Source organism: Piliocolobus tephrosceles, chromosome 18, assembly GCF_002776525.5.
Source record: "Piliocolobus tephrosceles isolate RC106 chromosome 18, ASM277652v3, whole genome shotgun sequence".
In the NCBI taxonomy this organism is placed as follows: domain Eukaryota; kingdom Metazoa; phylum Chordata; class Mammalia; order Primates; family Cercopithecidae; genus Piliocolobus; species Piliocolobus tephrosceles.
The window spans coordinates 55,774,531-55,793,160 of NC_045451.1; the positions used below are offsets into that span (position 1 = coordinate 55,774,531).

Consider the following 18,630-nt stretch of genomic DNA (forward strand, 5'->3'; position numbering starts at 1 on the left):
TATACTACCATTAAAGCATCTATACACATTCCAAAGAAAAGTATTAAGAACAATTTCTTGCTGATAAATCTGAAAATCAAGATGAAATGTACAAAAACTTAAAAAAAATACAACTTCATGAAACGGGCATTAAGATGAAATAGAAAATCTAAATACCTCTCTATCTATCAATGAAAATGACTTTGTCGAAAAACATTCTCCCAAAGAAAACAACAGACCTATCTAGTTTCAATGGTAAATTCATTCATACATTTAAGGAAGAAATCATGTCAATTCTACACAAAAGCTCAAAACAAAGGAGGGGGAAGGACTTTATTACTCATTTTTTTTAAGCCAATATAATCACAGATACCATATCCTGGCAAACACACTGTAAGAACAAAAAACTATAGACCAAATCCTTCATGAATATCAACACAAAACCCTTACAAAACATTAATCAATGCAGCAATAAATAAAAAGGCCAATACCCCAGGAATGCAAGAACATTCAAAAATTTAAAAATCAGTGTAATTCACAATCCTAGAATAATAAGAAAAATCAATGACCACCTTAAATAGATGCAGAAAAAGCTCACGACAAAAACACTCAGTTTAAAAACAGGCAATAGGAAGACTACACTTTCAGGGATCATTTCTATAGTTCTTTACTAGAGAAGTTTCTCTGAACATGTAGAGCACTGTGTCTTAAAAAAAAAAAAAATAGGCTGGGAACGGTAGATCACCTGAGGCCGAGGCAGGCAGATCACCTGAGGTCAGGAGTTCGAGACCAGCCTGACCAACATGGAGAAACCCCGTTGTCTCTACTAAAAATACAAAATTAGCTGCACATGCCTGTAATCCTAGCTACTCGGGAGGCTGAGACAGGAGAATTGCTTGAACCCAGGAGGTGGAGGTTGCGGTGAGCCCGAGATCGCGCCATTGCACTCCGGGATGGGCAACAAGAGGAAAACTCCGTCTTAAAAAAAATAAAAAATAAAAAATAAAAAAGGCAATAGGCTGGGCATGGTGGCTCATGCCTGTAATCCCAGCACTTTGGGAGGCTGAGGTGGGAGGATCTCATGAGGCCAGGAGTTCAAGATCAGCCTGGGAAACATAGTGAAATCCCTGTCTCTACAAAACATGGAAATAAAAAAAAAAAATTACTTGGGCATGGTAATGTACACCTGTAGTCCTAGCTACTTGAGAGCCTGAGGCAGATGGGTCGCTTAAGCTCAGGAGTCTGAGGCTGCAGTGAGCTAGGATTGCACCTCTGCACCCCAGCCTAGGCAACAGAGTAAGACCTTGTTTCTTAAAATAAAACAAAAACAGGCCAGGCACAGTGGCTCACGCCTGTAATCCCAACACTTCGGGAGGCCGAGAAGGGTGGATCACGAGGTCAGGAAATCGAGACCATCCTGGCTAACATGGTGAAAACCCGTCTCTACTAAAAATACAAAAACAAAATCAGCTACGTGTGGCGGCGGGTGCCTGTAGTTCCAGCTGCTGGGGAGGCTGAGGTGGTAGAATGGCGTGAACCTGGGAGGCGGAGCTTGCAGTCAGCCAAGACCCTGCCACTGAACTCCAGCCTGGCAGCCTGGGCAACAGAGCGAGACTTCGTCTCCAAATAAACAAACAAACAAACAGTCAAAATATTTGAACAGATATTTCACAAAAGAAGTTGCATAAATGGGCAGTGAGGACATGCAACATCATTAGTCACTAAGGAAATGCAAATTAAAGTCACAATGAGCTACAACTACATACCAAACCAGAATGCCTGAAATTGGGGGGGGGGGGCAGAGACAAAGTAAAACTGCAGTATCAACTGTTAGCAAGGATGTGAAGCAACTAGAACAAAATCTCATACTTTGTTGGTGGGAATGGGAAAATGGTACAACCATTTAGGAAAATAGTGTGGTGGCTTCTCATAGAGTTAAACATATGCTTATATACCTACCATAGGACTCAGCAATTCTGTTCCTATGTATTTATAGAAAAGAAAATCTATACCTATACAAAGATATAGACACAAGTGTTCCCAGCAAGCTTTATTTATCATTACCAAAAACTGTAAAAAACCCAAATATCCATCCATAGATAAAGTGAAAATTCAGTGCAAACAAAAGCAATATACCTCTATAATATTACTCAGCAATAAAAAATGCAACTATTGATACATACAACATGTTGTATATCTAACACATTATGCTAGCAAAAGAAGCCAGACACAAGAATATGAACTGTATGATGTGTGAAAATTGATGATATGATTTGGGTCACCCATGTCATACCCAACTAAAACAGAGTAGAGAAGCCAGGGGGAAAAGCAAGCAGGGCACAAAACATTGCTCAGAAATGTAATTCTCTGTGAGTCCAGCTGCTGAAACTGCCTGTTGTAACCTGAGACCAGTTTAATCTGCTACTGCTGAGACAACTTGTTGCAACCCTAGAACTATTTTTCCTGCCACCTTCACATGTCAATCAGAGCTGACCAGCTTCCCAGAACCTTAACAGTGCCAATGAATTTTCTCGAACAGCAATTCATGTCATGTCTCTTTTTTAGCCTCCAGCCTTCTCTTTGTTCTTCGGACATACCAGAGACTATCTGGTCTGTGTGTATGCTTTGAACTGCAATTCTTTCTTCCCAAATAAAATGTTAAATTTAGAGATTCACTTCTACATTTTTTATAAAAAAATGAAACAAGAGTCTCGGTCTGTCTCCCAGGCTGGAGTGTAGTGGCACAATCTCAGCTCACTGCAATCTCCCAGGGTTCAACTGATTCTCCTGTGTCAGCATCCCAAGTATCTGAGACTACAGACATGCACCACCATACCCTGCTAATTTTTATATTGTTAATAGAGACAGAGTTTCACCATGTTAGCCAGGCTGGTCTCGAACTCCTGACATCAAGTGATCCACCTGCCTCAGCCTCCAAAGTGCTGGGATTACAGGCATGAGCCACTGTGCCCGGCCTACCTCTACATTTTTAATTTGACTTTGACAGATGCCACTTACGCAAAACTCTAGAAGGACAAATCCAAATCCAATCTACAATGACAGAAAGCAGATCAACGGTTGTACAGAATCTGAGGTGTAATGTGGGGACTGGGTGATAAGGAGTGCAAAGGAACCTTTTTGGGGTATTGAAAATATTCCATGTATCCTGACAGTGATAGTTGGTACATGGGTTTAGCTTTATGTTGCATCATTAAACTAGAATATGATGATGACTGCCTAGATTACTGTCTTCCAGAATACCCAAACTCCAAACTATAAAGGAAAAAAAACAACAAATCCCATGAAAACTTTTTCGTTTTCTCAATCTCATCTCCGCCTCCCCACCCCACCCCACCCCGTGCCTCAAGGCTTGCTATAGGCAAAAAGACAAGGGGAAAAAAAAAAAAAAAAAAAAAAAACTGCAGAAAACAGAGACAGGGCAGACCCAGTGGTGGGCATAAGACTAAATACATCCCAAGTCAGAAAACGCTAAAAAGGTGTTCCCATAAATCAAAGCATGACTACATGCAATTTAAATTGGCAGATTGAAATGTGTAGATTCTTGGAAGGAATAAAAGGCAAAAAGGAGACGGAGAAGCACCATTTGGAAGTGGAGAAAATGCAAAAGGGGAAAATTTAGAGTGCTGCAAGACAAAAAAGGACCAAACAGGTTTCCCAGGGCAAACAGATACAAACAAAACTCTAATAAAAGAGGCATTGAAGAAAGGTGGAAAAACAAGGGAAAAACTGACATAAATAAAGGGTATAAAAAGGGTCAGGGACAAAGTAATGGGAATGAAAGAGAGGCAAAAGGACTAAAATGCATACTATTACAGTCCCTGAAAAAACACACACACACAAAATCGTGAACAAGAACTAATATTTAAACTATAATCCAAGAACGCTTTCCAAAAATTACAAAAGACCGGAATCTACACACTGAAAGGGCCGAATAGGAATTCACCACATATCCTAGTGCAAAACTATGAGTTTCAAAAATAAAAAATCCCGAAGTTCTTCAGACAAAAAGATCAAATAAGAACAAGACAATGGTGAGGCAACATTTAAAAAAGAATGCAATACAGAAAGTGTTGATTTCATAGCCAGCCACGCTGTCCTTCAGGTATCAAAGACACTGAAAAATAGTTTTAACATACAACAATTTAGGACAGGGGTCCCCAGAAACTGGCACCACACAGGAAGAGGTGAGAGGTGCACAAGCAAGCATTACTGCCTGAGCTCCACCTCCTGTCAGATCAGCGGTAGCATTAGATTCTCATAGGAGCACAAACCCTACTGTCAACTGCACATATGAGAGATCTAGGCTGTGTGCTCCTTATGAGAATCTAATGCCTGATGATCTGAAGTGGAATCGTTTCATCTTGAAACTATCCCCTCCCCCTCAATCCTGGTCTGTGGAAAAATTGACTTCCATGAAATCAGTCCCTGGTGCCAAAAACGTTAGGGACTAATGACTTAGGGAATTCTACACCTATGAGCCTTTTCTGAGGAATTTACCAGCAGATGAACTTCATTCAAGTTCAACCAAGAGATGACAGAACATGTCAAAAAAAAAGACCGAAGGTGAATATTTTAACATATGTATATAAAAGTAGACCTACAAATAAAATGTACACAGGGATGAGGAAGGAAGATTAAGGTACAAATTTTATACAAATGTTATATTGAAATACATATACATTATGCAATTAATATATATATTTAAGATATACATATATATTATATATATTTAAGATCCAAGTGTTTGCCAGATAAACAATTTGGAAATATTTTCCTTGTGGCATGTTTATTCATTTCCTTGACAGTGTCTTTCACAGAACAAAAGTTTTTTTAATTTTCTGAATTAAATTTTCATTAATTTTTCCTCTTGTAGATCGCTCTTTTCATGTGTTATCTAAGAAATGTGTGTAACCCAAGGTTACAAAGATTTTCTCCTATGCTTTGTTTCAGAAGATCTCCAGTTTCAGGCTTGCCGTTTCTCTTAATCGTCATCCTTTAATTCCCATCTATTACCTATATAAAAACTATTGTGTACATGTTCTATTTTCTCTGCTTCCCCCACTTTAACTGCCTAATTGCTACATATGCAAATGTTATATTTGTATATATACACAAATATATTTTTAATATATTCATATAAAATGCATTATACAAATATATATACATGTTATATGTTTGCATATATTTTTTCATATATTTATATATATAAAAATGCAAAAGGGAATGTATATAAAAATTTGCTTTATATATTTGTATATATAAAATATATATACTATATATATTTTATTGTATATAAATTGTATATATTGTATATAAAATATCTATACAAATATAACATTTGTATAACATTTGTTTATACATATATAAACTCTTAAAAACTCTTGATCATACGAAACCAATGCAAGAAACAAAAACGGGCCAAAAATTTAAACACACACTTCACCAAAGATATATAAATAGCAAATAAGCACAAAAACAGATGATCAACATCTTTAGCCATTAGAAAAATGCAAACTAAAACCACAATAATAACCACTTATACACCTATTAAAATGGATTTAAAAAAATCAAAAGAACTGAGAATTAACAAATGCTCACAAAGTTGGACAGCAACTGGAACTCTCATCATCGACAGAAATGCAAAATGACAGTCATTTTGATAAAGAATTTGGTAGTTTCCTTACCAAAGTTTACACTTATCCAATGACTCATCGGTCATATTTCTAGATAGCAAAAGCATATGTTCACGCAAAATTCTGTATGTGAAGCTTTATATATTATCATCAGAAAAACTGGAAACCACCCAAATGTCCATCAATAGCAAAAAAGATCAACAAATTTAATTTCATAAAATAAAATGCTTCTCGGCAATGCAAAAAAACCTTCGTCTAATATTCAAAATGACACAGATGATCTTAAAAAACATGCTGAGTTAAAAAGCCTAATGCAAAAGGGTACACGATAACGTAAAACTCCATTTATGTGAAGTTCAAGAATAGACAAAAATGATCTGTCGTGATGGACATAAGAACAGTAGCAGCCAGAGGCAAGGGATGAGGGTAATTGATTTCAAAGGTGCATAAAGGTGATGAATATGTTCAGTATCTTGATCGGCATGATGATTACACAGGTATATATATTTGACAGAATTCACTGAGCTATACATTTAATAGTTGTGCACTTTACTGTTTATAAATTATACTCAATAAAATGCTGTTAGCTTTGTAAAAAGGCATCAGTATATCTATTTTATTAAGGTATTATTCTGTCATCTCTCCTTTTTAAAAAAAATATTACTTCCTTAAACCAAATTTAACTATTTATTTTCTTACCGGAAGCATGATGTTCCATTCTCCTTTATTTTATTTTTCTGAGTAGGAGATGCTTGAAGCGACAGAATTTTATTTCCAGGCAGAGTAATTTGCTTCAGAATGGAAGCTATAAAAACAAAACAAGAAAAAATAGAATACAAAAAAAGCAATCATGTCACATTAGGAAAAATCCAGCACAACAGTTTTTAATACATATAGAATAATCAAAGAAAATTCCAAGTTTCCCTAGAACTATGCTTAAATTCAAACATGACAATGAATTTATTCCCTGAATAAGAAATAATCGTATAAAATAAGAATCTTTCCATTTCTTTTTAGATAGTCTATGGAATTAGCAGTATTACAAAAATATCATGAAGTAAAAGGCATCTGAAACATGTCAATAATACATTGCTTATATTGGTGTATTTTAAAAATACATAAAGCTCTACCTGACATTGGTAAGACGGATTTCCCAGTCTACCTGACTTGGCTAAGATTGACTTCCATACATATGTATGCATGTACATGCATACAAGTACGTATGTAGAGAAAGAACTACATTTTAAGAAGAAATATTCTATAGCAAATTTTATAAGTTAAATAAGTCCTTATTTACTAATAGATTGTTTTATCAAATTACAGAATACCATGAATAGCTGTTTTTTTTAATTCCAAAACAACATATAACCCTAAAAAGTTTACATGTATGTAAAAAGAAATGTAATCATAGCTGGGCGCAGTGGCTCATGCCTGTAATCCCAGCACTTTGGGAGGCCAAGGTTGGTGCATCGACCACTTGAGATCAGGAGTTTGAGACCAGCTTGGCCAACCTGGTAAAACCCAGTCTCTACTAAAACTACAAAAATTAGCCAGGTGTGGTGGTGCATGCATGTAATCCCAGCTACTCAGGAGGCTGAGAACACGATAACTGATTACACGCAGGAGGTGGAGGTTCACTGAGCTGAGATTGTGCCACTGTACTCCAGCCTGGGCAACAGAGCAAGACTCTGTCAGGGGAGAGAAATCTAATCATTATCTTTTTGTTTTCTTTCAATAGGTGCCAACTTTAAAAGACCAAGCCTCTCTTCACTTAACATAGCAACAAAAAAGTTATACAAAACCCCTCTACGTTCTAACCCAGCATGATGGGACTAAGATGGACCAGCATCTACCTGGAGGAAACTGACTGGTAGGTATTATGGTATTCACTGGCATCGTCTTCTGTCCACATTTCTGAATGGTCAATGTTGAGGAATGTGAAAGTGTGGTCACTTGTTTTTCATTGCCTCCTGAAGGCTGCTGAACTACCTGAAACAATGAGAACTATCAATATAGTCGTTCAACTTAAGGCTTTAGAAAATGATAAGATTTCAGTTTTAAACAACAGTCTGTGTTCACCCAGCCATAAATATACCTTTATCTTAACATAACAAGAATGCCTACTTTATATTTGTATGAAGCAAAATTATCTTCTTCAAAAGTAAAAAACATTACTATTTCACATACATTATTTTTAGAATGGAATTTAAAATTTTATTTCACCATGCTCAATTTAAATCTCTCTATAAATCTATTTCCAATTGTTAATTACAGTGAAAAATTTAAAGCATATATAAAAATAGACAGGATAAAACAAAACCACCTATACCATTACCCAGCTTCAACAATGATTAATTCTTGATCAATCTTGTTTCCATCTACACCCCTACCCACTTCCCTGCCACCCTCAATTATTTTAAGGCAAATCTCACATATATCACTTTATCCATAAATATTTCAAAATACATCTTTAAAAGATAAGGACTTTTTATGTGCCATTTTAACAAAGTATTTTTTTTTTTTTTTTTTTTTTTTTGAGACAGAATATTGCTCTGTCACGCAGGCTGCAGTGCAATGGCACTATCTTGGCTCACTGCAAACCTCTGCCTCCCAGGTTCAAGTGATTCTCATGCCTCAGCCTCCTGAGTAGCTGGGATTACAGGCATTTGCCACCATGCCTGGCTAATTTTTGTATTTTTAGTAGAGACTAGGTTTCACTATGTTAGCCAGGCTGGTCTCGAACTCCTGACCTCAAGCAATCCGCCCACCTGTGCCTCCCAAAGTGCTGGGATTACAGGTGTAATCCCAGCGGGGATCACACAGGGCGTGAGCCAGCGCACCTAGACTAAATTATTTTCTTAAACCATCGCTTGAAAGCAGGAGGCGGAGGCTGCAGTGAGCCGAGATTGCACTACTGCACACCAGCCTGGGTGACAGAGTGAGACCCTGTCTCAAAAAAACAAGACAAAACAAAACAGGTAGAAAAGCAGTCATCATGTATTTGAGCCAGCTATTGATGGTGAACTTAGACTCACATATGGCAAATATAAATGTGCCATGGTCTTGCCAAAAGACAGAGTTCTAAACAGAATTTTTGGAGTTCAATTTATTCAACTTATGTGTATTACTTTAAAAAAGTAACAAGAAACACAATATGTCCTGGTAAGTAATCATACAACAACGAATGCCCCTAGAGAAGAAATATTAGTCAGAATAATTCAATTGCCTTTATTCTTTGAGAATAGACAAGAACTCTTTTAAAAATGATACATTTCAATAAAGCTGAGATCATATTTATGTACTGTAGTTCTAAGGATCAGGCTTAAATTATACAAAGTAATATACAGGTACCATTTTATGCATTCAGACTGAAACTCAAGAGAAACACTCCCAGCTTATTTTCTGGTTATCTGCTCTGTCCTCCTTGATGCTCCTCATTAGGTATTCCTGTCAGTATTTTAATTACGAAAGACAGTAATATTCAAAAATTGTTTACCAGTGTGAAAGTTGTCAGAATCAAAATGAAGTCACCTGTGTTTGAAAGAAAACAAAACTCTAACAAATAGAGCTAGGGAAGGAAGACTAAGAAGAGAGCGTTCTCATGCTTGTATGCCTAATCACAAAAACTATCCCAATAGACCGCCAAAACCACAACCTTGCACAAAGGCCACAGCAACGGTACACAAAAAATACTTCTGCAAGGACATCATCTGCTCAGCAACTGCCTATTTAAACCTGGAGTGGTGTCACCCTTGTTACTGAGCTTTGTAGTCAAGGATAATCATTTCAAAACAACTATGTAATTCTTCTCATTTTTCCTTTTAAAACCTGTCCTCCTTTACTCAGGAAGACTGCTTGAGGCCAGGATTTTGAGACCTGACTGGGCAATATAGCAAGACCCTGTCTCTAACCAAAATAAAAAGTTTTTAATTAGCCAGGCATGATGGTATACACCTGTAGTCCTAGCTACTCAGGAGGCTGAGGAAGGAGGATTGCTTGAGCCCAGGAGATCGAGGCTGCAGTGAGCCACGATGGCACCACTGCATTCCAGGCTAGGCAACAAAACGAAACCCTGAGTCTTTAAAAATTAAAAATAAAAAAAACCTTCGTCTTCCTTTATCTCCCTGAATACACGCAGTTTACTATGGTACCTGTATTCCAATTGCAATGCTCCATTCCCAATTACATATCCTATTCTTTTAAAGAACCTCTTTGTTATTTAGGCTGACACCAGTTAGTCTTCATATCATTTTTGATGGGGACACAAAAATATAACACAAAGTTTTGAGTTGGGACTTAACAACCTTTGATCCCCATCACTTCTCATCTTAATGACTCTAACACCTGGAACAATATATGTGTCTAGTCTAACAAAAATATGGGAGGCATACTCCTGAATATCTACTAGGAAAAACAAAATGAATGATAATGTAAGAGAATTCATTAATGTTCTTTCAAAGAAAGTACCACATAAAACCACAGTACTAAGCAGATCACTTCAGCTCAGGAGTTCGAGACTAGACTGGGCAACATGGCGAAACCCTGTCTCTACTAAAAACACAAGAAAATTAGCCAGGTGTGATGGCCTGCTCCTGCAGTCCCAGCTAGTCAGGAGGCTGAGATAGCAAGATCATCTGAGCCCGGAAAGTCAAGACTGCAGTGAGCCATGATCATGCACTCTAACCTGGGTGACAGAAGTGAGACACTGTCTCAAAACACACACACACACACACACACACACACACACACACACACACATTAAAAAGGAATTTTTAAATCTATGATTATTAAAAGAAATGTGTGTATTCTTCAGACCATATGGAGTTAGATGAACCCCAGATTTGATCCAGTGCAGTAATTCTTATATTTTAAATGACTATTTGCTATATTTCTTATAAGCTACAAGGAATATGTTATTTTATAGCAACATGAGTGTTTTTCTCCTCACTTAGAACTAGGATTAAATTGGACTATGGTTTATAATGGATTCACGGATGGTATTCCTTAATTAACTTTCAAACTCGAGTAATATTAATTTTCTAACTTAGTTTATTTGAAAGAATGCCCTAGTTCAATCCTCTCGATGACATTACCATATAGAATGGTTTATGTTGTTTTGCTCCAGGTAAATCTGTTGTGAAATAAATTACAATCCATCTTCAGTGTCTGGTCACTCGGGCTCTTGCCACTTTAAATAGGTAGGTGTAAATACTAACATCAAATTTACTGGCTAAACTTGAAACAAAGGACAAACAAGAAAGTAGAATTCACAGGGAAAATTAAATTATTAAAAATGAAGGTAGGGTAGGAAGTAGAAAAAACCCTAAAATTTACCATCAGATTTTTTTGCATTATTTCTTTATTGAAATGATTTATAATGTATAACAAGTCAAACCTACAAACAAAAATGCTGTTAAGATATTATCATGAGACAGCTCCTGCTTCAGGACATTCCAGAAACCTAGAAGTTCTAAGAGCACCATACCCTAATGGAAAGATCATCTGGGTTCTAGTCTGAGATCCATTACTTGACTGTTTTTTGTTTTGTTTTGCTTTTGTTTTTTTTGAGACAGAGTTCCGCTGTTGTCACCCAGGCTGGAGTGCTGTGGCACGATCTCGGCTCACTGCAACCTCTGCCTCCCGGGTTCAAGCCGTTCTCCTGCCCCAGCCTCCCAAGTAGCTGGGATTACAGGTGCCCGCCACCACACTCGGCTAATTTTTGTATTTTCAGTAGAGACAGGGCTTCTCTACTAGTAGAGATGTGTTGGGCAGGCTGGTCTCAAACTCCTGACTTCAGGTGATCTGCCCGCCTTGGCCTCCCAAAGTGCTGAGATTACAGGCATGAGCTGCCATGCCCGGCCACTTGACTGTTACTGGATGAGTCGGCTCAGAATTTCTGGATTCTTAGTTTTCTCCCAACCTTTTTATCATAAAATTATTTTAAAATCCATAGCACATAATGACATGCTTTTAAAACTATGTAGCTATAAAGTATTATTTCACCCTAGGGACCTATATGCTATAGATGCTCAATAAAGATTAGCATTGATTCAAGAATCAATTATGACACATAAAGAGGATTTCAATTCTGTTCAGTACTACCAAAAAGAGGCCTTTCATTGGGGCAACTCCTCTATTCCAGTGGTTCTCCAACCTGGCTGACCAGAACAATGTTTAAGAATCATTGCTTCTAAAAACGTTGTTTCATCTCTGAGATTAAATTCAGGCACCCAAGAGAAATCCTGCAAGGCAGTTACATTTCTCCATTTGAAAATGAGATGCACAGTGGGAAGGGATGAGAAAAGATTAGTGCCCAGGAAATGACCATCACTCTGTCTGCTCAAGAGTTCAACTACTCTCCAATTCTGGTCACGGATCAACCCCTTTCGTTCTATGTACAAAGCTGCCCTGTTGCCTCAGATGACAATCACTCAGATATTTCTTATTCTGATAACACAAACAAGGCTGGAAAGGCTACACAAGAAGCAGAATGAACCAAAACAGAGATTTAAAACACAGCCTCTAATGCAAAGCATTACAAAAGAGAAAAAGGACATTCACCAAAAGAACAGCAAGCTCTATTATCATAGAAGATAGGGAAGAACTTTACTGAAAACATTATGATTTTTAATTAATGCACCATGTAGCATCCCCCATGAGTTAACAATACTTTCATAGTTTTTTGGCAAAACTTATCTTTTCTTAAATAAAGAAAAACATTCTAAACACTAATCGACAAACAGCTAAAATTTCCTTCTTTCACCCAAGAACCTCCCAACCTACTAAGTTGAGAAAAAAAACACAACAATCAGACAACAACAAAGGAATATTCTGCAGATATTCTGGGCACTTAAAACACTACAATATAATGAACAACCACAAAAAGCTAGAAAAGTATTCTAGATTAAATGAGCCGGGTACAGTGGCTCATGCCTGTAATACCAACACTTTGGGAGGTTGAAGTCGAGAGGATCACTTGAGGCCAAGAGTTTGAGACCAGCCTGGGCAACATGGCAAGACCCTCTCTCTACAAAAAAATAAAAGTTAAAAGACATTATTGGGACAATTACAGAAATACTGTACCAATATTAATTTCCTGTGTGTGACAACAGGTATGTTGTGGTTATGTTTTACAAAAAAAAAAAAAAAAAAACCTTTTAGGAGATACATACACTGTGCATTGTCATAATTTTTGCAACCACTCTCAGATGGTTCAGTAAAGACTTATGTGTTTGCTGCTGGGTGTGGTGGCTCGTGCCTGTCTGTAATCCCAGTGCTTTGGGAGGCCAAGGCGGGTGGATCACTTAAGGCCAGGAGTTCAAGACTAGCCTGGCCAACATGGAGAAACTCCATCTCTAACAAAAATACAAAAATTAGCCAGCGTGGTGGTGCACACCGGTAATCCCAGCTACTCAGGAGGATGAGGCACGAGAATTGCCTGAACCTGGGAGGCGAAGGTTACAGTGAGCCAAGATTGTGCCACTGCCACTGCACTCCAGCCTGGGCGACAGAGTGAGACTCTCTCTATCTTAAACAAACAAACAAACAAACAAAGACATACATGTGTGTTTACAGGTGTGAGTAGAAAGAGGAAAACAAAGCAAATAAGGTAAAAAAAAAAAAAAATTAATTGGTCAAACCTGTAAACAGTATACAGCCTTGCCAGTTTTTTTACTAGTCTTACCAGTTTTCCGAATGTTCGAAATTTTCTAAATAAATAACTGAGGAAGAAACAAAATGTTACTCACTAGTTGCTTGACTTGAACTGCCTGTGGAATCCCAGCTGGTTGTGAAAGGACAGGGCCTGGCTGGGCAAGTTTGATTTGAACTGGAGTCCCAATAACAGGCTTGTCAGATGTGGTCCCAGCAGAAGTAACAACAGGTTTCACAGATGGAAGACAAATAGCTGCACCTAAAGTTTCTCCAAAAGTTACTGCTGGAAGGGACAGTGTTACTGCTGTTCCAGAGACAACTGGCTTTTCAGGTTGCAGTGAGACCGTGGTCACTGTGTTTGGTACAGATGTCACAACTGGTTTTGAAGTCTGAAGCAAAACAGTTCCAGCTGTTGTTCCTCCTGTTGCAGCAGCTGGGCCCACAGAATGAAGTGTCACAACTGCAGCTTTTGCTCCCACTGGACCAGCAAGTGGGTTCAAAGCTTGCACTGACACAGTTCTGGGTGCTGTTGCTCCAGAAACAATAAAGGACTTTTCAGACTGGCTTGAGGACACTGTTGTTGTCACTACAGGAGAACTTGTTACTGTTGTAGTACAGGTAGCAACGACGATCTCACTAGAGGTCTGCTGAACACATTGCTGGATGAAGCTCTGGGAGTTAGGCAGAAGTTGTCGTAAGGCAACCACGCTTTTCTGGAAACGTAGAGGAATGGAAAAAACACTGCTAAGAAATCAGCTACTTGTAAAACAAAATGTGGTATTTCATACCTTTACAACTTAAAACCAATCAAAAGTGTATCAAGTATTTCAGTTGAAGACAGCTGGTATCACTTACTTATATCCTGTCAATATCCAGGATACAATCAATCTGAAGCTCAAAAGTGCTTGTTTTCCAATATGAAATTACTATATCTCAGTATTAAACTTATTTGTATTCCCTCAATATCAATTTGGTACAACATGTATGATACTTTTCTATAATCATCTAAACCCTATAATAGACCATTAATAACTTCAGCATTTGTAAGTTTATTTAAACCACAGCAGAATCTAGGTCTCTTCATTAAGTAACTTTCAAACTTTGGATAGAAATAGGTGCAGTGGCTCATGCCTGTAATCCCAGCACTCTGGGAGTCCAAAGCAAGCAATCACTTGAGGCCAGGAGTTTGAGATCAGCCTAGGCGACATGGCAAAACCCCATCTACACAAAATATACAAAAATTAGTCAGGCATGGTGGGCACACACCTGTAGTCCCAGCTACTTGGGAGGTAGAGGTTGCAGTGAGCTGAGATCATGCCACTGCACTCCAGCCTGGGTGGCAGAGTAAAACCCTATCTCAAAAAAAAAAAAAAAAGGAAAGGAAGAAATAGTCTTTAAGAGCCTGGGCAACATGGTAAAACCCTGTCTCTACAAAAAACACAAAAACTAGCAGGGCATAGTGGTGCATGCTTGTAGTCCCAGCTGCCGCAGGGGCTGAGGTGGGAGGATCACTTGGGCCCGGGAGGTTGAAGTTGCAGAGAGCTGTGATCACATGATTACACCCCAGCCTGGGTGACACAGCAAAACCTCATCTCAAAAAAAATTTTTTTTTAATAAAAACAAAGAAATATCTTTAAATCAAAATAAAATTAAATACAAAGTGAATTTTATGATCTGAAAGAATTGAGCTAGCATATTTTCTTTTTTTTTTTTTTTATTGAGACGGAGTCTCACTCTGTTGTCCAGGCTGGAGTGCAGTGGTGCGATCTCAGCTCTCTGCAACCTCTGCCTCCCAAGTTCAAGCGATTCTCCAGCCTCCTGAGTAGCGGGGACTACAGGCACATGCCACCACTGGCTAATTTTTGTATTTTTTAGTAGAGACAACCATGTTGGTCAGGCTGGTCTTCATCTCCTCGCCTCAGGTGATTCGCCAACCTCCCAAAGTGCTGGGATTACAGGTGTGAGTCACCACACCCAGCCAAGCACACTTTCTGACTGTCAGCATCTATCTTTGTATCCTACTTAAAGAGTAAAGGCAGTTCAAACTAAAAACTAGTAGGTTCTGCCTTTTCATCCCTGGAGTTTTCATTTGTTTAGCCAACAGAGATGGAAAGCTAGGGCTCTTGTGTCAAACAGCCAAGTTGTGAATGCAAAGGAAAAGTTCTTAAAGGAACTTCAAAGGGCTACTCCACGTAACACAAATGGTAAGAAAACAAAACAGCCTTATTGGTGACATGGAAAGTTTGAGTGGTGTGGACAGATCAAACCAGCCACAGCATTCCCTTGAGCAAAAGTCCAAACCAGAGTATAGCACTAACTCTTCAATTCTATGAAGGCTGAAAAATGAGGAAGCTACAGAAGAAAAGTATGAAGTTAGGAGAGGCTGGCTCATGAGGTTTAAGGAAAGAAGCTCTCTTGATAACTAACATAAAAGTGCAAGGTAAAGCTGCAAGTACTGATGCAGAAACTGCAGCAAATCATACAGAAGATCTAGCTAAGATTTTTTTTTTTTTTTTTTTTTTGAGACGGAGTCTCGCTCTTGTCACCCAGGCTACAGTGCAATGGCACGATCTTGGCTCACTGTAACCTCTGTCTTCCGGGTTCAAGCAATTCTCCTGCCTCGGCCTCCCAAGTAGGTGGGACTACAGGCATGCGCTACCATGCCCAGCTAATTTTTTAACTTTTTTCAGTAGAGTCAGGGTTTCTCCATGTTGGCCAGGCTGGTCTCAAACTCCTAACCTCAGGTGATCTGCCCACCTCGGCCTCCTAAAGTGCTGGGATTACAGGCGTGAGCCACCACGCCTGGCCAACAACAGATTTCCAATGGAGACAAAAACAACCTTCTATTGAAGGAAGCTAGGTCTTTCATAGCTTTTTGCTGAGGAAAAGCCAATGCATGGCTTCAAGGCTTCAAAGGACAGACTGACTTTCTTGTTAGGGGCTAATGTAGCTGCTGACTCCAAGTGGAAGCCAATGCTCATTTACTATTCCAAAAATCCTAGGACTCTTAAGAATTATGCTAAATCTACTCTGCCTGTGCTCTATCAATGAACAAAGCATGGATGACAGCACATCTATCCACAGCATGGTTTACTGAATATTTTAAGCCCACTGTTGAGAACTACTGCTCAGGCGGCAGGGGGGATTCTTTTCAAAATATTACCACTCATTGACAATATACCTCATCACCCGAAAATTCTGATGGAGATGTACAAGGAGATCAATATTGGTTTCCAGTCTGCTAACACATCCATTCTGCAGTCCACATACATCAAGGAGTAATTTTTACTTTCAAGTATTATTTAAGAAATAGATTTTGTAAGACTACAGCTGCCACAGTGATTCCTCTGATCAATTTGGGGGCAAAGTCAACTGAAAACTTTCTGGAAAAGATTCACCATTCTAGATGCCATTAAGCATATTTGTGAGTCATGGCAGGAGATCAAAATATCAACACTAACAGGAGTTTATAAGAAGTGGATCTCCACCCTCATGGATGACTTTGAGGGGTTCAGAACTTCAGTGGAGGAAGTCACTGCAGATATGGCAGAAACAGCAAGAGAACCACAGTTAGAAGTGGAACCCGAAGACGTGACCGAATTGCTGCAATCTCATGATAAAACTGGAAGAGATGAGGAGTTGCTTCTTATAGATGAGCAAAGAAAGTGGTTTCTTGAAATGGAAGCTACTCCTGGTCAAATGTTATAAATGTTGTTAGGATGGTAACAAAGGATTTAGAATATGACAACAACTTAGTTAATAAAGCAATGGCAGGATATGAGAGAATTGACTCCAATTTTGAAAGAAGTTCTGCTGTGTGTGAAATGCTATCAGACAGCACTGCATGCTACAGAGAAATCTTTTGTGAAGGGAAGAATCAACTGATGACACAAATTGCACTGCTGTCTTAATTTAAGACATTGCCACAGCTGGGTGTGACCACCTTCAGTGACCACCACCTTGACCAGTCAAAAGCCATCAACATTGAGGTAAGACTCTTTACCATCAAAATATTATAACTTGCTGAAGGTTCAGATGATTGTCAGCACTTTTTAGCAATAAAGTTTTTAATTCACCTATGTAATTGTTTTTTCAAATATAATGCTATTATAAACCTAATAAAGCATACCATAAAAAGTTTTATATGCATTTGGAAACCAAAAATTTTATATGACTCACTTTATTGTGATACTAGCTTTCTTATGGTGGTCTGAAACCAAACCTGCAACATCTCTGCAGTATGTCTGTATATTCTTACACAAGCATTAAACAATATAATCATGAACTTATGTTCATGAATAAAATGTTACTTCTCTTTTTTCAAAGTGTTCAAATTAAAAGAATACTATGAATATGCTTTACAGCTTACAAAAACACTTACAAAAAAAAAAAAAAAAAACTCAGGTTTCTCCCACACTGTTAGTATCTTCATATTCAACTGCTGTCATAGTGAAATAGTCCAGTTTTTAATTATTTTAGAGTAATCTAATCCAAATTATTTCTTCTAAGTGAAACATAACTCTACCTTAAGAAAAGGAACCAGGTGAGGCTGAGGCGAAGACTTGAGTTCAATATACAGTTTCCTAGTAAATTCTTCTGCTTCGATTTTTGCATCCTGAGGGATGGGAGAAACAGAAACAATTTTAAGTCTACAAATATTTTAAAAGAGACAAAGTATATAATTCATGATTGTAGATATAGCAAACTTTTCACAAATGATAAGGTCAATTAAATATAGGCTATTTTTCATGCCAGCTATGAAATGTGTAAGCATAAATGATAGAGATGTTTATTCATAGAGAATACAATGAAGGGGTGTTTTTTTTTTTCTTTTAAAGATCCCAGGAAGCAAAGAGAAGAGCTGACAGGCTGATTAATACTACATTATTACAATCTGTTAAGAACAATTAAGAAGTGAAGGCACAGGTGTCTTAAATTTCTTAGGGTAGGGAACAGGAAGTTATTCAGTTTGGAGACCTTGGTGTTTAAGTTCTCTAAAACAATTTGGAAATTAATCTGCTAGCTTGCTGCTGTTCTTTGCACACAAGAGTCTTTGCACACACAACATTTCCAGAATTAGTAGAAGTATTTCCAAAATACCTTGATGCCAGTGATAATGTGTAAGATGTAGCTGAGTGAATTATCTTATTCTTTTCAAATGTATAAAATATAGTTTTTAAAATTTTGCCTACTAGGACATATTTTATACTTAATAAAGATTGTAATTGTGTGGTGACAGAGAACAACTGGTTTTTTCTTCATGAAGTCATGGAAGGAGCATTCAAGGAAAGGTAACTATGACCTTAGATTAAAAAAAAAAAAAAAATCAGCTTTTATTTTAGAA

General features: G+C 37.9%; 1 protein-coding gene and 1 pseudogene across 1 annotated transcript in view; one reads left to right on the forward strand and one right to left on the reverse strand.

Annotated features, from left to right (window-relative positions):
• Positions 1-18,630, reverse strand: part of TAF4B (TATA-box binding protein associated factor 4b) — a 154,997-nt gene that overhangs the window by 85,923 nt on the left and 50,444 nt on the right. Inside the window, exons 6-9 of the mRNA XM_023207757.2 lie at positions 17,812-17,901; positions 13,382-13,999; positions 7,487-7,622; positions 6,333-6,438 (exon numbers count right to left, since the gene is read on the reverse strand). Coding sequence (XP_023063525.1) covers positions 6,333-6,438; positions 7,487-7,622; positions 13,382-13,999; positions 17,812-17,901 — 950 coding nt within the window. The remainder of the gene's footprint in view (positions 1-6,332; positions 6,439-7,486; positions 7,623-13,381; positions 14,000-17,811; positions 17,902-18,630) is intronic.
• Positions 612-684, forward strand: LOC111539790 (annotated as a pseudogene).